Below are 20,877 nucleotides of genomic sequence, written 5' to 3' on the forward strand. Positions count from 1 at the left end.
CATATTTAACAGGGCGACCAGCGACCGTTGTTCCGGATAAGGCTGCGGTTTCCTGGTTTCGTGTTTCAGGCCACACCACAATCACCGCCATCTTCATGCCTCAAGGGGTGGGTTTCGAGTGCACGTGGCGCTGCCTCCTTCATTGGCCACTGCCCATGCCGACTCTTCCGGCCCATCATCAACATGACCAGCTCACATTGAACAAAATGAGCTGGCACTAAGTAATACAAGCTTGCTTCAATCAGCCAGCACAGTTTGTAAATCTAGTAACACTCCTGTTCGTAACCGCCATCATGCTCAAGTTGGTAGTAGCATCTCACGTCATCTTACACCATGGTACCGAAGCTTGTTTGTTTCTAGAAAAGGTTAAATTTCTTTCCTAATTCATACCAAATGCCATCCTTTGTTCGTTCCTTTAGCAGCACTGTCTACCGCCATTTTTGTTTTTTTGTCATCTCAACACCAAAGAACCCAAATCCTTCCCACTTGCTCAGACTATTCATCCGCTTTTTTTCTTCGTTCGCCAAGGACTAACAATATCCGGTGCAAACAAGTCGTCCATGCTGAAGCTTTTGACCGACCTTGCTTCATCCGCCCCGTCTCCTTGACAAATGCTTTGCTCATACAGATCCATCTCCCCGCAAGAGCGAATGGCACTTGGCAACACGTGCAGCGGCTTCTAAGCGCCACCCGCCGCCTTGACGAGATCGTGCACCTTCCTGGCCAAATCGTCGGCCTCAGCTCGTGTTTCGGCCTCTGCGTATACACGAACTGCGTCCTCGGTACCACTGGCACGAGCAAAAGAGCGCCCTTGGCGCACCTTTTGAACTTCCTTGTCGATCTGCGTCTGGAGGCCCTCAGGTGACGTAAGTTTTCGCTCGGCGTCCGTCGTCTTGAAGATCCTTCGGTCCTGCACTTGCACCTTGAGAAGGCGATTAGGCAGGTCGCTGTATGTCGACAGCCACTCTTGCGGGCCCCAATGCTTGTGTGCGAGAACGACCTCGACGAGCAAAAAGTCAGAGAGCGCGTCTCCAACTGACTGGTTGATGAGGTTGATGCATGCACGAAGCACATCGAGAGCCTCCTTCTCACCAGGGTTACGAGGCTCGTGCTTTGCGATCGTATCGAGCGTGTCAGCAGAGAAGATGACGGTGCCGTGGCCGTTGGCCTCAAAGTAGACACCAATATCCAGCTTTTCAGCCGCGTGGTGCAGGTACTTGACACCGGTAGGTGTGCAGTCGACCTTGAGCTTCAGTGTCTCTTCGACATACTTTGTGGCGGCGCCGTTTGCATATGCCGTTTGAACAACTCCAATAGTAAGCTTGTCGGCAAGTCCGCTCTGACGCACCGTGTCGCCTAGGAACGAAGCAACAAGGGTTGCGATACGGTCGCCATCGAGCAGGCGGAACACATTCTTCTCGTCCTTGAAGTAGTACACGACACGGTCAGCATCACCGTCAAGCGAGCAGCATCGGTCCCCAGGGCCAGCCTTTGATGACGGGGGTGCTCGCTGGTTGGTCTTGACGAAGTCTGCACCGCACTGTGTCCATGCTCAGTAAAAGATCTGCTTTGAAGCAACGCACCACTTACGTCAACGTTCAGACTCTCGGGCTTGATGACATTGTCGTTGATGACAAAAATCTCGAGACCGCCCTCCTCCTTGGATGGCAGATGCTTGATCAGCTCGTTCAACTTGGGTCCACCAACACCGTTGGCGCAATCGACCGTCAGGCTGCCTGAAGGCTTCTTGCCACGCAGGGCTTCCTTGAAGGCTGTGCCAAACTTCTCATAGTAGCCCTTTTCGGTAGGCTCGCCATAGGCGTCTGGTGTGCCCTGGGTGTTGAGGCAACGAACCATATAGTGCAACTGGGGTGTGGTCAAGAACCCATAGTCCTTGGTCTCGGCGCCGGCGCCGTTGAGACCATCGACAAGGCATCCGAGTAGCCTTGATCCTGACGCCCTCGTGTCTCGGGCTACAACGACGCGAGCAGGGGTGCTGAGATCGATCTTGTGCTGGTCCGCAATCTCTTGGTAGTACTTGGAAACGTCTTCTGGCGTGGCCTTGTTTGCCATCTCAGTGCTGATAACCTCCCAATCTTCCTGTGTGATTTATTAGATCGTCCGCTATCGATCGTGTCGCGGTCCGAGCAGTGAAAATGGACATACCTGCAGCATGTTGCCCTAGGTAGAGTTAGTTTTTGTCACTGCCACATTCCTGTACATGAAACTTACCATTGGCTCAACAAGCTTTACACCGTTATCCTGAGGTGGGTTGTGGGAAGCCGTGATCATGACTCCAATCCATTTTCCCTTGAGTGCCCGTGATCGGAGGGCTGCAATCAAACCAACGCGTGTCAAGACGGAATCGAGGACATCACTGCGGTGGTCAGCTCAGTTCTGAGGGCGCGGGGTGCGGGGTGTTGGTGGGCGGCGAGCAAGGATCGGCTGGTCAGTTTGAGGGGTGTCGTACGCTTTTGTTCGGAACTATAAATACTCAATCAGCTTGATGACTTCGATGAACTGAACTCTGTTGGTCCCTACCCCGGCAGTGCCATATGTGTACACCAGTCCCTCTGGCGCAGGGTGCTTCTGCGCAGCATCGACAATTGGGTCAGACATGATGCTTATTTGATGGCTTTTTCCAAAAAGGTCAAGCAGTGAATGCTGGTTAGGGGATAAAGAATCGACGAGAATACAGACAAGACCGATGCTGAGATTGACAGGTAATGGCCTCAGAGCGGGGAGCGTGGCTCTTGATGTACAGCAGTGTTGTGCTGAGGCAGATGCAGGCAAAGACCCCGCCCACGCAGCTAGCAGGGATGTTGCAGGGCTGCTTCTTTCCACTTCGGATGACGTTGCACTCGTACCTGGCTAACCATCACCCACCTCGGCTTCAGTCTATTCTTAGTTGCACACGGTCAGCCGCGTAACAACCTTTAGCTGAACCAAATCACTATTCCACGCCAAATCATAGTCATTGCTACCCTGTTTGGGCTACTGAAATTACCTTTTGCTTCTGCTGCAGCTACATACCTTGGCCCAATGCGGGGTCGTTAGATGGGCGGAGAGCTTGACCGCTCCTCTCACTGTACACTGCCACCGCGCGCGTTACAACCCTAGCATCTCGAGTGGAGCCGCCCGATGCTACCCGCCAATGGCTTAGTTGGCTGTTCGCAATGCTGGTATCAGACAATAAATTTCTCTCTCTCTGTTCTGTTAGCGGTGACCCCACATGGCAAGACATCACATTCTGCACAATAGTTGATAGCTTGTTTGGCACAAGAAAAGTGAAGTAGATTGCCTCCGCTTGAGCTAAGGCGCGACTGAATTATCTGGGGAGAAAAGTCGAACAAGAAAAGTCCAGAAGAGATATGGCATAGTGAGCCGACCCAAAGACAACACGGCTGCCAAAGAAATAGGACGTGGAATGAGTGAGACCAAATGCCCTCAAAAGCCTTGCGGTCCAAGTCCAGGAAACCTTCCGAAGCCACCGGCCAACACGCTGTGACTAGGAATGGGACTACCGATTTCGCCCAAAGGTGGAGGAGCTGGCGCGTTGTCGCTGAACTTGATGTGCGAGAGCCGGCCATTTTCCTCCTTGTATTCGAGGCTGCCACCGCCGTTGGTTTGCGTCACATCAAGAATGTCGCAAGCCTCCTTCATCTCGTCCATGGACACGACAGGTTCAACCGCACCCCGTGATGCATCAACGTGACGGTGCACTTCTGCAGCGTCGACATAACCTTCTGGGTCGGAGCTGCGAGGAGCTAGCGTCTTGCAGGCAGTGCAGACTATGCGGCGGAGCCAGACAATACGCGGTTCATTCGGGTTGCGCTCATGGCCTCGGGCTGAAAACGGACTGTTGAAGATGTTGGAGGTTGGCGAATGACCCCACGTGGCACCAGAGTTGAACCCCTGCAAAGGTGGTGTTCCCCAAATGCTCCCTCCACCTGGCCCGCCAAATGAGCCATACTGTGAACCTGGAATGTCTGCAAACCCAAATGATGGGGCTCTCACAGAACCGTGTTGCTGTAGGCTAGGCCGTCTGTCAGGCAGCTCGGGCATGTCATCTTCGTCGTCCAACAGGGCCTTGCTTCCAAGATGGCTTGCAAGCTCGTCAATATCGGAGCCCCTGGGGTCGTCGACTGGCTTGACGCTCGAAGGTCGCTGGATGGGCGCTGGTCGCTGGATTGGCTGTGCTTGGGGAGCGGCAATTGGGCCTTCAACGCTCGAGAGTCGCTCAAAAGACCCAGAGCCTTGCCGAGAATGTGACGGCATGCCCATGGGAAAGGCGGAGGGCATCGGTGCCGAGAATCCAGGGGGTGCAGGGAATCCTGGCGGTCCTTCCATTGGAAATCCTCGGCCCATGGGTAGCACACCTGGAGTGTACATGCCTGGCGGTGGGAATCCGCGAAAGCTTTGTGGAGTGGGTTGTGGGAAGAAGGGCATGTTGGGGCGGGGTCCCATCATGCCAGGTATCATCGACCCTGGATTTCCGAATCCGTTCAGGCCTGGAGGCATATTGGCCATGCCCAAGCCCGGTGGCCCTGGCATTCCCGGTGGCGGGCCCATTGGGGGCATTGGAGATGTCGGCTGGCCATGTGGCGTGGACATTGCTTGCTGTGGAATAGGAGGCTTTGTCAAAATGGACCGCGGTATTGACTGTCCATGCGACTGTGACGATGGCGAGGTCGACTTGCTCGTTGCCATGGTAGCATGAGGCGTCTTGGGTGAAGAACCATGAGAGTTTTGCTGCGAAGTTTGCCGCGGTCGATTCGGGGTAGGAGCCTTTGGGAGAGCCGGTGTGACATGGGGCGAGGGTGTTCCTGTAGACGAGTTTTGCTTGAGCAATTGAGGAGGTAGTGCGACGGCAGGTGCTTGTGATGCCTTTTTGGATGCAACAGCGTTGTGAGCGGCTGCGACGGCGGCTTGATCCTCCTTGCATGGGCGGTCCTTGTTGTTGTTGTCCGTCTTTGACTTGGCTTCACGTTCCTTGCGCTCCTTCTCCTCTTGGGCTTTTTTTTCCTTTGCCTCCTTGTCTTTGGCCTCGCGTTCCTCGCGTTCCTTGCGCTTTGCTTCTTCTTTAGCCTTTTTCTCCAAAGCCTTCTGCTCGCGTGCTTTTCTCTCGGCCTCCTGCTGCCTCTCACGCTCTTCTTGCTGGCGCTTCAGTCGTTCAGCCTCCTTGCGCTGCTTCTCCTCCTCTTGCGCCTTGCGCTCGGCTTCCTTCTTCTTCCTTTGCTCTTCGCGCTTCTTGCGCTGTTCTTCCAGGCGCTTTTCCTCTGCTGCCTTTGCTTCTGCCTCCTTGGCAGCCTGTTCCGCCTCTTTGCGAGCTTTTTCCTCTGCCTTTTGCTGTCTCTGCTTGTCCTTCTTCTCCTTTCGCTTCTGGGCCTCTTTTGCCTTTTTTGCTTCTTTCGCATCCTTTCGTATGTCCTCTTCCGCTAACTCTTCGAGTAATCGCTGTTGGCGCTCCGCGGCCACTTTTTCTCGATATGCTTGAAGTACTCGCTGCTCAAACATCCGGGCTGCAAATATTTGAAACATTCGACGACCCTCCTCCATGCGCTGCTCCTCCGTCATGGTCCCCTGGGGCTGATTAGTTGCAAGTAGTGAGAATCCGGCACAAAAATACGCACTTCCTCATCGTCCTCATCCTCGTCGTACTCGTCGTCGTCGTAGTCCTCATCGTCTTCCCCCTCGTCGTCGTAGTCGTCGTCTTCTGGTGGGGGAGCACTATGACTGTGGCCAGCGTAGGAACGGTGCTGCATGTTTGGATGGGCCGAGAATTGTGCCTCTTCTTCGCGCTGCATTCTCCGCTCGGCCAGCTGCTCCATCATTTCAATGAACTTTTTCCCATCGTTCTTGAGCAAATCGTCAGCGACTGTAAGTATGCCACCTAAAGGGATGAATCAGCATGCTCCCAGCAGGGGGGTTTGGGGGGTTGTGGTTGGCGGTGTATATGTATGCATACCTTTGACCTGTAAACTGCTGCCAAACTGGAGAAAGTCGGAGGGCTCTGGGGGCGGCAGCGACGGTTCGCCGGAGCTGTAATCGCCTTCGGAGGATATTTCGCTGTCGTACTCGGAGTCTTCGTTGTCTTCTTCGCCCGAGTCGTACTCTTCCTCGTCATCGTCGTCGTAAGGACCGTGCGGTTGCGGGGGATTGAGCATGGGGCGCGGATGAGGAGCACTGGACGCATAGCGATGATTAGCCTCGGGCATGAAACTAGCGACGTCTTGCTGGTGGTGCGCGTACTGCTCGAGTTCCTCGTAGTATGCATCATATAAAACTTCCAGCTCCTCCTCGATGGCGGTGCGCTTGCGGCCGCAGACGGTGCAACTGCACGAGTGCTTCTGCTGCTCCTTCATCTTGCGCAGGACGGCCTCTTTTTCAATCTTGACGAGCGACTTGCGCTCATCCTCGCCGAGGGAGAGCCAGAAGTCGCGTATGCGCTCTCGCTCCTCGGCCGTGGACGTGTTCCATATACGGTCTTTTTTGGAGGCTGAGCGGTTCATCGAGTGCGAGGTTGGGGCGGGGCTCTGGCGCGTGGGGAGATGCTGCGAGTAGGCCAGCGGCGGGGGTGCAGAGGGCGCCTTCTTCTTGCGCCGCGACTTCTTTCCCGAACTGCCGCGCACGGGAGCGTGGCCATAGGGCTGCTGGTAGTCGCCGTTGGCGCCGTATGTGTGTTCGTAGTCATCGTCGGAGTAGTAGGCACCCTCTTCGTACGGGGGTTCATCGAGCTCGGGATGGGCATATTGCTGTTGCTGTTGCTGCTGCTGTTGAAGTTGCTGCTGTTGCTGTTGTGGTTGTTGCTGCTGCTGCTGGGCGGGGGTCAGGCCATTCCGGGCAGGCGCAGGTGCAGAGGCAGGCGGGTGAGGTTCCTGTGCAGCCTTCTTAGCCGCCTCCTTCTCGCGTCGCTTTTGCTTCTTGCGGTTGACGGGGGTTGGGGCGGGATCGTGAGTCGCAGTCGCAGTGCCGTTGGGCGGCATGGTAGCCGTAGCCGGACCTCTGGTGCCCTGTGCCATGAACTCGCAGGGCAATGGGCCGGATGGGAGCGGGGGTGCAGTGCAGTGCAGTGCAGGTGGTGGAGCGGGAATGGGTCGGGGGGCGTGTACAAAAGTGCTCTCGTGGTGGTGGGAGTGGAGCAGCGGGAGGAGGGGCTGGCCGGGCACTCGACGGGGGCGGGCGGCGTGCAGAGAGGGCGGGTGCTATGGGCGGCGAGTAGAGGCACAGCGGGGGGAGTTGCTGGCGGGGGGGAGCGAGGCTCGCGGGCAGCGTAGTCGGGTGGTGAGCAGGGCTTGGTGTTTGCGGAGAGCGGCAGGGCGTCAGTTGTTGGAGGTGTCGCGGGCGGCAGGTGCCATGTCTTGGCGCGGGCCAGCCTTGCACTTGCCTGTGGCGGCCTTGCCTTGAGCCCGTCCGGCCTGTGCGTGTCCAACGGCAGCGGAAGGCCAGGAGAGCGAGGGCAGGCGCGACCGGCGCTGGGCGGGCGCAGGCAGGCAGGCACAGGCAGGCGGCGGCTGTGCACCAACCACATCGACTGCGCCTCAGCGCCCCCGTATCACTGCACGCTCAGCGCTGCTAGCATAGGTACCAGAGAGAGTCTCCAGCACACCTGAACCCACACCGACTCTCACCACCACCCATACCCGTACACGCACACACACACACAGACACGACCGATACACGCCCCGCCGCCGCCTCACCTAGCCCGCGCTCGTGCGTGCCTCCGCCGTGATCGTCAACGCCCATTATTAAAGGGTCCCGCCCGTCCCTCTGTGCTGTGTGCCTCATCCGCCGCCCACGGAACCATTCCTCACCCGGCCGTCGCTAGCTCCCCTGCCGCCGTCGCTGTCGCACGAGACTGACACTACCCGCTACCACAAACACCAACACCAACAACATCAACACCGCCATCCCCATCACCACCACCACCACTCGTCTACCTCCACTTCCACCTCCTCCTCCTCCGCCGCCGACGAGGACTACACCTCCCACCATCCTCACTCCCTCACTCGCTGCATCGCCCCCCGCTCATTGGCTCGTCACCACGCCCGCCCGCCCGTCCATTCGCTGCCCGTCGCGCTCTCACTCCCCCAACGCCAACGCCCACGCCCACGCCCACGCCCGTCCGCCCAGCCCGCGCCGCTGCTTGTTGACACACGCGCGATAGCGATACACACGTCGCTGCATCCACCGTCGCTACTTCTCCCTCGCTCAACCACGGCTACTTGATTGTATCCGAGCCCTCTGCTCACCCGTCTCCCTCATCCTCCACTTTCGACCCTCCGCGCGGCCTCACTCCCCTCCACTCCACACCCGCCATGGCCCAACAACAGCAAAACGGCGAGCCCGTCATGCGCAGGTGCGTACAATTCAACTTTTTTTCTCTTACTCTCATTCTACATACCCCTGTCACTCTTCAGCTTCCCCCATCCTCGGATCTGTCCTGCTCTCATCACTCGCTCTCGTCGCACCTCCCCTCTTCGTCGCCTCCTTTCCCCGTCTCACTCACACCGTCCTCACCACCACCCGCCCGACTGCTGCTCAAACTTTGACATGCGTCGATACCTTGGCCTGTTGCACCCCGGCTTTTGCGTCACACCTTGCATACGGCGCTCCCGGTCCGAGCATTCGCCCGCCTAAAAATAGCCCATGTCACTCCATCCCCATGTCCACTTTTTATCGACTCGCGCTCAATTCTTGCTGCTTTCGGCCCTCCTGCATCAGCGTCACACCCTAGCACCACTCCGACACTGCACCCAAACCATGCACCTCTTGCGCACCCTGCTGATCCTCTCTCTCTAGGAAGCTAGTCATTATTGGCGACGGTGCCTGCGGCAAGACCAGTCTCCTGAGCGTCTTCACCTTGGGTTACTTTCCAACCGTATGTCCTCGTACTCGTTGCCACCGGCAACAACACCTTCCTCTTCAACTTAGCATGCTAACGCCGTCTCGTAGCGGTATGTCCCAACAGTTTTTGAAAACTACGTCACCGACTGCAGAGTAGACGGCAAGTCCGTTCAGCTGGCCCTGTGGGATACCGCTGGCCAAGAAGATTACGAGCGTCTGCGCCCTCTTGCATACAGCAAAGCACACGTTATCCTCATTGGCTTCTCGGTCGACTCGCCCGACTCCCTCGACAATGTCAAGCACAAATGGGCCGAAGAGGCCCGTGAACGCTGTCCCACGGTTCCCATTATCCTCGTCGGCCTGAAAAAGGATCTCCGCGATGACCCCTTGGCCCAGGAAGAGATGCGCAAAAAGTCGCTACGCTTCACAACCACCAAGCAGGGTAGTGACATGAAGGACATGATTGGCGCCCGCAAATACCTCGAGTGCAGCTCTCTAACCGGCGACGGCGTCGACGACGTCTTTGAAGCCGCTACCCGTGCCGCTCTTCTTTCTGTCGACAAGAAGGAAAACCCAGGATGCGGATGCGTCGTTTTATAATCACAAAAAAGGAAAAAAAGCAGTCGAGCGTTCACTCGCTCGCTGAACACGTTTAACCAAGATTTTCTCTTCTTCTTTGTCTCACAATTGACATAAAATGCATTGGGCGGAGTAAAAGCTTTTTTTTTACATGGAGTACATGTCCCGTTCTATGGACAGGTTCAATCGCCATAATTCCTATTTTTTCCATATCATCCATTTTCTTGGCTTTTTGACACCCGTTTTAAATCCTCCCCCCCCAATCTTGTTTTTTTCTTGGTTTCTTGCCTGGTGCTTTTTTTTTCTATTCCAAGTTCCATGTTTCCCGTTCTGAGCGAGTTTTCTGCTTGTATTGCTTGTTGGACTCTCTCTTGATTTTTGTTGGTTGTGTTTGGTAAAAGAGATTGCGAGAGAATGAGAGATTAAGACAGAGAGAGAAGGCATGAAGGTTTCTTTACTTCTACCTCTAATGTACGACAAGGCTTGATTGGTGTTTTTTCTCTTTGTTTATTTTTTTGGTAGGGAGTATTAGAGTCATGTGTGCGTATGTGTGTACGTGTGTCTTGTCTGTGTGTGAGCTACCCGATTATACATTTTTTTATATTATATATATATACGTATGTACGTTGTGCAAAGAGACAAAGAAAAGATTAAAAAAAGAAACCGCACCCTCCCCTTCCCCTCCTTCTGAGATTGAAAGTTCTAATGAAAGAGCATGTTAGACATGGGAACAAGAGAAAGAGAAAAGAAGGATAAGTAGTTGTAGTAGCTAGTTTTGGTTATTCATCAGACAGAGAAAATTCCATGTCTTTTCCTCATATAATACACATCCTAATCCCCCCCCCCCCCCCCCCCCCCCCCCACACACACACTCATATATCCCAACCGGGGGGAGTTTTTTAATTCCTCGTCCAAGCACTATTCCACCCCTCCCTAGACGGAAAATCCGTCTGAACCCTCGCGTACTCAACCGGTACACTCCCCCAGACCCCCCTCTTAAGCATCGCACTCCGATACAACCTGCCCACCTCCCTCCCCTTAACCCCCAACCTCCCCGCATCGGGTCCCTGGCCCCCGGCCTCCTCCTCACTCACTCTATTGCCTTTACCGTCGAGTAGACGTAAATGCTCGCACGCGGCGCGCATGCTGTTGTATTGGCGCTCCAACTCGCGTTCTTCGGCGGCGCGGCGCTTGCGCAGGAAGAGAAGCCAGGCGCGGTGGATGGTCCAGTGGCGTAGGGAGCGGTTGCGGGAGAAGTGGAGGGGGCGCGGAGTTATAGGGTGGGAGAGGTGGTAGCGGATGTTTGCTATTTATTTTTTACGTTAGTAAATCTGAAATATATATTGTGCTTCGTTTTTAGTTGTTTTTTTGGAGGAAAGAAAGTTTTGGGGGATGGATGGTGAGGGGAGGAAGAGCGGGGGAAATCGTACTTATCCGCGGATCATTGCCTCCACCCTTTTTCGACCGCTTTTGCAATCGGGATGTAGACGAGAATGGGGACGAGTATGTGCTTGGTTTCTTTTGCTGGAGATGCGGGCGCGTGAGGGACTGCCAATTGCAAGATGGTCGCTGTATCGATGGCGCGGTCGAAGATCGGAAGACTGATCGGAAAGCGGAGAGATTCATTTTGGGTGGTTGTTGGTGGGAAGGGGGGACCGCAATTGGGACCTTTGGAGGTGGGCTGGATGTTGCGCCATCATGGTGTTGGGGAAATTCCCGACTTTCAAAGTGGCAGGGGTGCAGCATCCTTGTCTGCCAAGCGGGGCTAGTGGGATTACGGCTCTCGCGATGGTGGTGGTACAGCATCGCGTTATGTTCCTGGTTGAATTCGAAGAAGTTGTTCCGTGGTATCGTTCTATTTTTCATTCCAAGTATTGTTACGTGAATATCAGAAATGACGACAACTTTTACTTTACCCAGATTCATCACCAACATGCAAACATCCCGAGTACCTCTTTTCTCTACATGAACGCCCACCATAGACCAAACAAGCCAAGTCCACCTACACCTTCCGCCTAACCAACCCCCTAAAGAAATCAAAACTATTACTATCACTCTGCAATGTAACCACCTTGCCCGTGGGCCTCTCCTCATAACCCAGCTCCTCCGCAAGCAACAATCCCCAATCCCGCGTAATCCCCTTAATCCTTGCCTTAACCCCACCCTCACTCTCCAACGTAACAATCTGATTTGTATGCAACCAGCAATCATAGTACTCCCCTTCCATCTCGCGATTAAACCCAGAGTGGCAAAAGGACGCGTACAGCGTCTCAAAGTGCGCGAGGATGGATGCAAGGAGCTTTTCGTGCGTCAGGGGTTTCAGTGGCGGGGAGAGGCTCGATGCGAGCATGTTGAGGGATGTGGTGGGCAGTGCGTTGGAGAGGTTCAGTCCGATACCTGTTACGACGTCGTATGAGGAGCCTGAGTAGCTGCTGTTTACTAGGATGCCGCCGATCTTGACGACGGGGTTGTTGGCGGAGCCGGGGAGCTGGGCGTAGATGTCATTGGGCCATTTGAGCTTTACGGGCATCTTTTCGTATCCGGGTGCGTAGCCCTTGATGCCTTGCACAATGGCGAGTGCGGCGAGGTACTGGATGAAGATGACTGGGGCGCTTTGGCTGAGTGAGAAGGAGTGGTGTAGGACGGTGGAGAACATCAGGGCTCCTCTGGGTGCAACCCATACGTTGCTTCCTCGACCACGCCCGGCAATTTGTGTTGTCGCAGTCATGGTGAAGCCGTTGGGAAGACTCCGGAGTAGTGACGGATTCTTTTCGAGAAGGGTGTTTGTAGAAGTGACAACCTCACCGTAGATGAGATGCTTTCCAAACGACGCAGCTGGGTTGCGCAGCTTATTATGGTAATGATGAAGATTAGCATAGTATGCTTCGTGATGAAATGGTGTATCCTTTGTCGATGGAAGCGCCTTCTCATGCGGAATCACGACCTTGACGATCTTCTCATACTCGACAATCTGATCCGGATCGGTACTTGCAGTGTATTCAATGCAATCTTGAATCTCTTCCTCATCCGTCTTGGGCTTGTTCTTCTTGCTTTCCTCTCCGAAATCCTTATCTGCATGCTCCTTTCTGCCGTCTGTCACAGCAGCCAGTATAGGTAGTTTCTCCGATACTGCACTCACCGCTCTCTTCAGTTCTCTCACGCTCCAAGCAGTTCCTTCCTTCTCTATGCGGAACACATCATTGCCTCCCTTGATGTAATCATCGCCATCGACTACAGTGATGATTTCAGCCCAGCTGGCAACGAGTGCCGAGACGTCTGCTAGGTTATGAGCAGTGAGATGCAGGCGGGAGAGGGACGGTACCGCTTGTTCCTTCTCATTAGCACGCAGGCCAAGTTTCTCGAGGACCAAGCGCATGAAATCAACTCTCGTGGCATCTGTGGCAGCGATGTCGTCAATCAGTTCTTTGTAGTTTGGCAAGCTTGGGACGACGCTGAGGTTTTGTGGTGCGAATCTGTACAGAGTTAGACAACAAGTACTGTACAAACAACAGTAAACATACTCAGGATGCGGACCAGTAACGATAGCATGACCGTCACCAACTTTCCGATACACAACCGCAGCCTTGCTGTCCCCAGAATCGACATGCAAGTCCTCAGTGTAGCTGGCAAGAACCTGTACACCCCGGCTCTCCATCTTTTTCGCATCAACAAACACACCTCCGCCATTATAATAACTCTTGAAAGTATCCGCAACACCTTCGGTTGCGCTATCAAAAGCTTCCTTATGGATCTTGATGTCGGCCGCCTTAGCACCAGCCTCACTAGCATACTTGAACCCTGCAAACGCCAGTCCACGACATGTGCCAGGGAAGAAAGCGAGCTCGCGATCCCCTTCTACAGCCATATTGGGGTCGCCGAGTTCAAATTCGCATTTCGCGCTTCCATAGTACCCGCCTGCGCAGAAGCCGAGGTATGAACCACCTCCATTCACATAGCGACTGATGCGGCGGTTTCCCTCGCCATTGAGCGTACGGCAGTATGCCATATCTGCACCTCCTGGGAACACAAGAAGTGCGCAAGTGCTGAACCATGGCTCTTTGATGATCACGTCTCCCGTGACAGGTATGACGGCATACGAAGGAGACAATAATCGCCGTAAAGTGTATATACAATTACGAACAGACTCAGTGGTACTACCATGGCCTACGATGCATCAGTTTCTTTTCCATATCTTGTCTAAATCAGCATACCCGAGTAGACCAGGACATTCATCTTCTTGGACGCCATGTTGCTTGATACAGTATGGTGACGTTCACCAGTGCGGACCGAGTTTGTCCGTGCGCCTTCAGGGTACGTACGTCGGCGCGAGTCACTCGACCTCAACACCACCAATTCCGAATCCCAAGCTCTTCAAGATGTCAAACGATGACAAAGCACGTGCTGCTGCTGCGCAGTTGATGATTGACGACGAACCCGATGACTGGTGGGTGGCGATTTCGGTGGTTGCGAGTAGCAAAGCTAATGGCGATGGCAGGGACAAGCGTATTTTCAGCACAGGCTGTGCAGGTATACTGAGCGGAGTGGGATTGGAAAGAAAGCTCAATTGACTTCTTTGCAGATGAGAACGCCAAATTGACCGACTGCTACTATGACAAGAAGGACTGGCGAGGGTGCAAGCAAGAGGTAGGTCGAGTGCTACCCTTAGCCCGGAAGCCGAGACGGAGCCGAACAGTCACCACACCAGAACGCAGCTAACACAATCTATCTAGATGGAGATATTCCGACAGTGTTGGCAGCGACATGGGAATAACAAGCGGACTGCGACCAAAGATGCTTAACAGCCTGGTGCCTCACCCAATGTACTAGTACATGTAAAAAATCAAGTTAAAAAGCAATTATATCACCACTGTGCTGACCTGATGTTGTATGTGACTACCTCCAAAGCTTTGTTGGACTTCTTTAGTATTTTATACCTAGTCGACAATAACCCTTCATTAATATGCATCTGCATTGCCCATTGTCCCATATACGTGGTTTACACTGTGCACAAACCCCACCGAAATTTCCTTCCTCACCACCGTCGTCCTTCCCCTTCGCCTTGATCCTTCTTCCAGCATTATAACTCTCATAATCCATAACGAACAGCAACCGTTCGAGTTTGAGAAAAGTGTCAAAATACATTACTTCACTTTCGCTCGTAGATCGGAGGAACAACAGTCGGGTGGTAGGGTGACTTAGCCGTGTCTGCCTTTTGCTTGTCAAAGCTCCACACGCCGTTTGTCTGGCTGTCATTGACGCTCTCGCCAATCTTCTTGGCCAGTTGCTCAAACAGTGGGTATTCCGTTGCACGAGTGAAGAACTTGCGCTCCCACTCGCGACCTTCGTCCTTCTCTTGCTGTCTCATCTCTCTCTGGCGAGTCTCGATAATGGTCTTTTCAGCCGAAGTCAATTCCATGTTGCCCGAGTTGATAGCATCTGAAACCTTCTTCCATGCCCTTCGGGTCTCAAAGTCATCCTGGTCCTCAATTTCGGCGACAGTCAGGGGTGTCGTCTTGGTGGTCTTGTGGTCAAATGTGTCAACGACAGTCTTGGTCTTTGCATCTTTGATCTGGAATGTGTCGTTCCATTGTCCCTCTGCCTTGTAAATGACATCCTTTTCCTTTCCCTCGGGATATAGAATTGCAGAGAAAGTATTCTTCTTTCCTGATACCCAGCCCTTTCCGCTGTAATCGATGCGTGCAGTGTATCCGGTTGAAGATTGGATGTAGGTGCTGCTGTTCAACTCCACATATGGCGAGCCGGTAATAAGGCCTTCAATGTGAAGGGGAGGGAGAGTAATGAGATAGCTCTCGTTGAAGCCATCCAGATGAAGCATGGCATGGCCAATTTGCTATTGTCCATTAATATTGAATGATGTAAGAAGACGGATATCCGACTCACCTTGACATTGATGGTGGTCTTGAACGATGCCTTCTGGGCATTGTAACCCTCTAGCCGGACCCCGTGTTTGTCGTTCCAGATAGCATAGGCAGTGACTGGTGGGTGATGGCTGGACGTATTGCGTTAGTAAGCCCACTGACAGATATCGGACCTACCCAATGGTATCGTCCCACTAATCTCAAGCCAATGGAGATGCATACGTACCTGACTTGCTCACTCACGAGTTGCGTGGTGCCAGCCTCATCTTCCCATTTACCCAAGAATAGCTCCCCCAAGAAGGGGTTGAGGGGCTTCTTCTCGCTACCCAACTTCTCGGACCGGCTAGCATACTGTTGTTTCAATGTGCTTAGGAACCACTTCAACACCAGCATAGCTCGTTTAGCAGGGTCTTGCTCGGCGGCAGGCGCGACGAACAGGGACGGGTGCTCGGTCCAGTATGACGAAAACTCGGTGAGGGATTTCGTAGAGAGGATAAAGGCGGGCGCGGTCATAGTCGAGAGATCGCCATTGAAAGAGGCGATGGACTATTGCCAAATGTTAGCTAGTCGGATCTGAGGCAAAGAAGATATTTTTTGGCAGTTCCATCTGCCCTTCCCACACCAGAGACTGGGGAGGTTTCTCGATCCAAGCATCAGAGCGTGCTCGCTATGGTCTCGTGCCGTACCTTGAGGAAGCTTGACCACGAGCTCTTTGCCTGAGGGGGCACAGCGGCGCCTTCTTTCTCGGCCATGATTGCGACTTGAGGGTGATTTGGCGTGTTTTGGTGTCCTTGTAGGGTGTTTGGGGTGAGGAAGCCTTTTACGGGGTAGCGCGCGTGGGTAGAGATGCGTGAAAAGCGGGGGATGCGACAAGTTAGCGGTGGGAAGGCCCAGTGCTTGTGTTATGGAGACGGCGCGTTTAGTTTCGGATGACGTCTCCAGGCTAATTAGCGGGACGCGCAACATCAAGTCCGCCATGATGATCTCACCCGCCACGCTCCTAGATAGGAGTATTGCCACCAGGTCGTAGGGCTCTTGTTACTCAGAAGTATCAATAATGCAAATTTGACTGGTCACACGGTGCACCTCGACACCCTCGTCAATAAGCATCAGTCACAGCAATCTTGGCAAGATTCAAACACTACGTTTTTACTTTTACAATTTACTATCATGCTAAAGTCGTGCGATCGTGGCCTACTCGTCTCATCATGCTCATTACTCTACACACACATCTATTCCAGCAACACGCTTATGTCTTAACATCGGGCTCGGTACGGCCAATGTACTCCTGGAGCTTCAGGAGATCAGTCGCAAGCTTGACGTTGTCCTTGAGGAAGTCTTGGGCATCCGTGTCGTATGTAGACTCGTCGCTAGTGTGCTTCTCGATGTACAGACGGATGGTGGCGCCGCTGCTTCCTGTACCGGACAGACGCACGACAATGCGGCTGCCGTCATCGAACTTGACGTAGATACCCTGGTTCTTGCTGACGCTACCGTCAAGGTCTGTGTACGAGAAGTCGTCTGCCTCGGTGACCTTGCGGCCAGCGATGGTTGAACCAACAAACTCGTCCTTCTTGGTGGTGATGAGCTCCTTCATGTGGCTCGTGACCTTGTTGGCACCCTCGGTCTCGCAGCCTTCGTAGTCGTATCGGGTGAAGAAGGTACGTCCGTAAGTCTTCCAGAAGTCCTTCTGGACTGAAGCAATGCTGGGTGTGGTACCACTCTTCTGTCCAACGCCAGCCAGGATGTTCAGCCAAGCGACAACAGCCCACAGACCGTCCTTCTCACGGATGTGGTTGCTACCGGTTCCGAAACTCTCCTCACCGCAGATATTCATCTTGTTGGAATCAAAAAGACCGCAGAAGAACTTCCAGCCAGTGGGCACCTCGTAGCACTCGACGCCCTTGGCCTTAGCGACAAGGTCAATCGCACCAGATGTGGGCATGCTACGGGCAAGACCGTAGATACCCTGCTTCTTGAAGTATGGAATGAGCTCTGCGTGGTGGGCAATGATAGCCAGACTATCACCAGGGGAGACAAATGACTTGGCGCCGTAGATCATGTTTCGGTCACCGTCACCGTCACTGGCAGCACCAAAGTGAATTCCATTCTTGTCAACGGCATCGACCAGCGACTTGGCGTAGACGAGGTTAGGATCGGGGTGGTGACCACCAAAGTCTGGCTTGGGGACGCAGTTCTGTGTGCTGTTGGGGATACCGAGCTCCTTCTCGAAGATGTCGACTCCGTAAGAGCCAGTAACACCGCTCAGACCATCAAAGAGAACCTTGAAGTCAGGGTGCTGCTTGAGGAAAGACTTGATGAGATCGAAGTCGAAGATGTCCTTGAGCATCTTGAGGTAGTCCTCAGTGGAGTGGACAATCTCAACCTCGAGCTCTCCATACTTTTGTGTGCCGATGGTGCTGAGGTCGATATCAGGAATGTCGGCGATCTTGTATGAGGTGAGTGTCTTGGAGGTTTCGTAGATCTTATTGGTGACGCTCTCGGGAGCGGGAGCACCGTTGGCCAAGTTGTACTTGATGCCAAAGTCCTCCTCGGGGCCTGAGAGGTGTTAGGTTCTGAAGCGAAACTACATGAGACGGGAGGGGCAGTCACTTACCACCGGGGTTGTGGCTGGCAGTCAGCAGGATACCACCTGTCGCCTTGCGAATTCGGATGAGATGACTGGCAGCGGGTGTGCTCATGATTCCATTATGGCCGATCAAGAGCTTCTTGACGCCATAGGCAGCACCAATCTTAGCAATGGCCTGAGTGACCTCAGGGTTCCAGTAACGGCCATCACCACCAACAACGAGGAACGAGCCCTCGACGCCTTCGGGAATGGACAGGAGAATACTGGTAACAAAGGCCTCCGAGTAGTGTTCCTGCTGGAAGACCTTGACCTTCTTGCGGAGACCAGAACTATAGTGTCGTGGTTAGCTGCTTGTCATGTACTACGGAGCTTTCTCTATGGAGTGAGCTAAGCTTGGAGTTGCAACTTACGTTCCGGGCTTCTGGTCCTGGAAAGGCTTCAATTCGACAGTTCGGATGCTCATGATGGACGTGTGAGTGTTTGCTTGAAACAATGCAAAGAAAGATCAAAGCAATTGAGAGGAATGTTGGGGCGTGGCAGCAGCGGGCAACTTTTAGGCTGGGGAGAGGGGCAGCTCCTGCTTCCCCCCACCTCGCGGGATGACGCCGGAGCTAGCTCATCCTAGAGAAAGACAACGCCACGCTCGACTATCTTCACCAGATTTTCTCTTGTCCATTCCCAACAGCCGCTGCCCGCACGCGCTAGAGCTGCATTCAAGGTCGGGACGCCTCTTGTGTGCCTCGACAAGCTCCTTTGCCTCCCGGACTGAGGCCAGAAAAAAAAAGTCTGATCGCAGAGCCCTCAACACCCACCTGCATCACCCGATACTCCACCCTGTCGAAACCGGGTTCTGCACAGCCGCCTAGTTGCCCCAGACAACATGGGCATTCAGGGACTCGCTAGACGTCTGGAGCCATACGCCACGCGCTTTTCCTCCGACCAGCTCGACGGCTATTCGGCCGTGGTCGATGGGCCCGCACTCGCCTATCATGCTCACAAACTGGCTCTCGCAACTTCGGTTAGCGCCTCGCGAATGCCCTCTTATTCAGACATCGTCTCCCAGGCTCTTTGCTGGTTAACTGCTCTGGAAGCCAACAACATCAAGGTGTGAGTGAACCGTCGTTGCTTTTCGTCGCCTTGCCGATGTGCACACCAAAATCGACATTCCACCCCATGGAACTTCGCTGCAAAACCAATAAGGTGTGCACAAATGTCGCCTCATTCACCGCTCTTCGCACAGGGGTTTGGTCGGCATTCCAACATTTGCATTGTCAAATGTCCGCCAGGCCAGCGGTGTACCCTCGGGTGCAACGGATCTCCACATCTTTTGTGCTGGAACTTATGCCAATGATTGACCCACGACTTCCATCGCTGATTGCGCTTCGCCAGGGTCGCCATCTTCTTCGACGGAGCGCTGCCTCCATCAAAGCGGACTGAGAGGCTGTCAAGGACCGAACAAAACAATAGGCGTGTGCAGCAGCTCCGTGCAAATTATTCAACGACTGCATGCCCAGTACCCACGTACCTAGGTTCGATATCTTATGCCTTCCTTGCTCCAGCGTTGCAAGAAGCGTTACAAAATTCACCCTTTGCCTCGAGGACGCACATCGTACCTGGAGAAGCAGACGACTGGTGTGCATTACATGCTAAAGAGAATGCCAAATCCATCATCTTCACCAGCGATACAGATCTCATCCTTTACGATTATTGCATAGACACGCTGATAGTATTTCTACATGATGCTGACGTATCTACTGGCATCAAAGCATATTGGCCCGATGAGATCCAAAAGAAGCTGCAGTTGAAAAGCCTGTTACCGTTTGCCTTTGCTCTTCTGCAAGGCCCTCAGGATACCGCCAATGATCTGGTCCGCAATGCCAAGAGCGTGGATAAAGGCTCTATACCATACCTAGACTTTACCAAAAGGTATATCGCCGAAGTTGTTCCCCCGCTATACAAATCCGACTCAAACCGCACCTTTTCCAGTCTGCCTGATCTGGACGTTCGGGTGTCAGAGTTCGTGCACCAAGCTCTGGAACATTCTGATAGCCCATTTGTTTACATGCCTCTACTGATGGAAGACCCAAGCCAAGCATCTGCATGGAATATGGGCTGCGATGTCCGCGCAATGGCTTACTCGTTACTAGCATCGGAAAGAATGGTTGTCCACGAATATAGGCGAAAAGCGCAGGTCGTCACTGTACAAGAAGTTGTTACATATCCTCTAAAAGATCTGCCAACACCAATCACAGACCTCGAGCGACAGATTCGCACCCTGATGGACTGGGCTACTTTTAGAAAGCTTCAACCCATGCTACTTTGGCCACTTTTTGCGCTCAGCCTGGTACTCGCTGAGTTGAACAGCGCCCCTGCAATTCCTCTGGTACTTCGGGTGATCAACGGCGACTTTGACAATACCTGGTCTTTCGTACAGTTGATGGCTCGCCTACAGTCTGCATTATACTCACTGCGCATGTTCAGTCAAATCGTGAGAGTATGGCTTGTAGTCAAACCAAAGGCAGATCAAAGGTTACGTGATTCCCTACTAAGCTTGGATGAACGTATGCGTACTCTTCCGTCGATACCTGAAGGATTTGGAGTACCGGGACAGACCAAGCGCGTATTAGCAAACCACGACGAGTTGCGGGGTTTGGTTGAAGAGATCTATGTCTCTGCTGGCGTTGAGGTACCCACTGAGAACGTTTCGAACAAGAAGAAGAAGCGCCAGTTGAGAGAAGCGGATAGAAAAAAGAGGAAGGCTGAGCAGAGACAACAATCTAAACAAGAGATCACCAATGCATATGCTGCGCTAAGTAGTGATCAGAGCTAGAGCTAGGGGAAGATAGAGAAGATGGCAAGAATATACAGCTTTTCTCGTGTGCATGATACAAATATTGTTATCAAGTGGCATTGAGATTTGTATTATGTATTAGCATTCTGACTATTAGTACATATGGCCCCTCATGGCATTCACTTTCCCCA

At 53.5% G+C, this 20,877-nt stretch overlaps 9 protein-coding genes across 9 annotated transcripts; 3 read left to right on the forward strand and 6 right to left on the reverse strand.

Moving 5' to 3' along the window:
- Positions 1 to 679: 679 nt before the first annotated feature.
- Positions 680 to 2,619, reverse strand: COCCADRAFT_84626 (uncharacterized protein; the record flags this gene model as incomplete). Its single annotated transcript, XM_007709674.1, has 6 exons — positions 680 to 1,540; positions 1,591 to 2,100; positions 2,167 to 2,181; positions 2,233 to 2,377; positions 2,471 to 2,484; positions 2,542 to 2,619. The coding sequence occupies 6 exons, from the start codon at positions 2,617 to 2,619 to the stop codon at positions 680 to 682; spliced, it is 1,623 nt and encodes a 540-aa protein (XP_007707864.1).
- Positions 2,620 to 3,447: 828 nt separating this feature from the next.
- On the reverse strand, positions 3,448 to 6,986 carry COCCADRAFT_84411 (uncharacterized protein; the record flags this gene model as incomplete). The annotated part of the gene is made up of 3 exons (XM_007709675.1): positions 3,448 to 5,583; positions 5,634 to 5,893; positions 5,969 to 6,986. 3 exons carry the CDS (start codon positions 6,984 to 6,986, stop codon positions 3,448 to 3,450), a joined length of 3,414 nt encoding a protein of 1,137 aa, XP_007707865.1.
- A 1,332-nt stretch (positions 6,987 to 8,318) lies between these two features.
- COCCADRAFT_84413 (uncharacterized protein) lies at positions 8,319 to 9,447 on the forward strand (the record flags this gene model as incomplete). The annotated part of the gene is made up of 3 exons (XM_007709676.1): positions 8,319 to 8,359; positions 8,803 to 8,881; positions 8,956 to 9,447. The coding sequence occupies 3 exons, from the start codon at positions 8,319 to 8,321 to the stop codon at positions 9,445 to 9,447; spliced, it is 612 nt and encodes a 203-aa protein (XP_007707866.1).
- Positions 9,448 to 10,325: 878 nt separating this feature from the next.
- Positions 10,326 to 11,052, reverse strand: COCCADRAFT_32951 (uncharacterized protein; the record flags this gene model as incomplete). The annotated part of the gene is made up of 2 exons (XM_007709640.1): positions 10,326 to 10,732; positions 10,857 to 11,052. 2 exons carry the CDS (start codon positions 11,050 to 11,052, stop codon positions 10,326 to 10,328), a joined length of 603 nt encoding a protein of 200 aa, XP_007707830.1.
- Positions 11,053 to 11,428: 376 nt separating this feature from the next.
- On the reverse strand, positions 11,429 to 13,674 carry COCCADRAFT_84592 (uncharacterized protein; the record flags this gene model as incomplete). Its single annotated transcript, XM_007709677.1, has 3 exons — positions 11,429 to 12,899; positions 12,948 to 13,590; positions 13,638 to 13,674. 3 exons carry the CDS (start codon positions 13,672 to 13,674, stop codon positions 11,429 to 11,431), a joined length of 2,151 nt encoding a protein of 716 aa, XP_007707867.1.
- Positions 13,675 to 13,802: 128 nt separating this feature from the next.
- Positions 13,803 to 14,225, forward strand: COCCADRAFT_84326 (uncharacterized protein; the record flags this gene model as incomplete). The annotated part of the gene is made up of 4 exons (XM_007709678.1): positions 13,803 to 13,870; positions 13,922 to 13,953; positions 14,006 to 14,070; positions 14,157 to 14,225. 4 exons carry the CDS (start codon positions 13,803 to 13,805, stop codon positions 14,223 to 14,225), a joined length of 234 nt encoding a protein of 77 aa, XP_007707868.1.
- Positions 14,226 to 14,572: 347 nt separating this feature from the next.
- Positions 14,573 to 16,057, reverse strand: COCCADRAFT_84341 (uncharacterized protein; the record flags this gene model as incomplete). The annotated part of the gene is made up of 4 exons (XM_007709679.1): positions 14,573 to 15,277; positions 15,328 to 15,436; positions 15,532 to 15,851; positions 15,992 to 16,057. The coding sequence occupies 4 exons, from the start codon at positions 16,055 to 16,057 to the stop codon at positions 14,573 to 14,575; spliced, it is 1,200 nt and encodes a 399-aa protein (XP_007707869.1).
- Positions 16,058 to 16,554: 497 nt separating this feature from the next.
- On the reverse strand, positions 16,555 to 18,358 carry COCCADRAFT_84367 (uncharacterized protein; the record flags this gene model as incomplete). The annotated part of the gene is made up of 3 exons (XM_007709680.1): positions 16,555 to 17,864; positions 17,923 to 18,224; positions 18,306 to 18,358. 3 exons carry the CDS (start codon positions 18,356 to 18,358, stop codon positions 16,555 to 16,557), a joined length of 1,665 nt encoding a protein of 554 aa, XP_007707870.1.
- Positions 18,359 to 18,775: 417 nt separating this feature from the next.
- Positions 18,776 to 20,725, forward strand: COCCADRAFT_22610 (uncharacterized protein; the record flags this gene model as incomplete). Its single annotated transcript, XM_007709618.1, has 2 exons — positions 18,776 to 19,002; positions 19,285 to 20,725. The coding sequence occupies 2 exons, from the start codon at positions 18,776 to 18,778 to the stop codon at positions 20,723 to 20,725; spliced, it is 1,668 nt and encodes a 555-aa protein (XP_007707808.1).
- Between the last annotated feature and the right edge of the window lie 152 nt (positions 20,726 to 20,877).

The sequence above is a fragment of the Bipolaris zeicola genome, assembly GCF_000523435.1.
Source record: "Bipolaris zeicola 26-R-13 unplaced genomic scaffold scaffold_10, whole genome shotgun sequence".
NCBI classification, from domain to species: domain Eukaryota; kingdom Fungi; phylum Ascomycota; class Dothideomycetes; order Pleosporales; family Pleosporaceae; genus Bipolaris; species Bipolaris zeicola.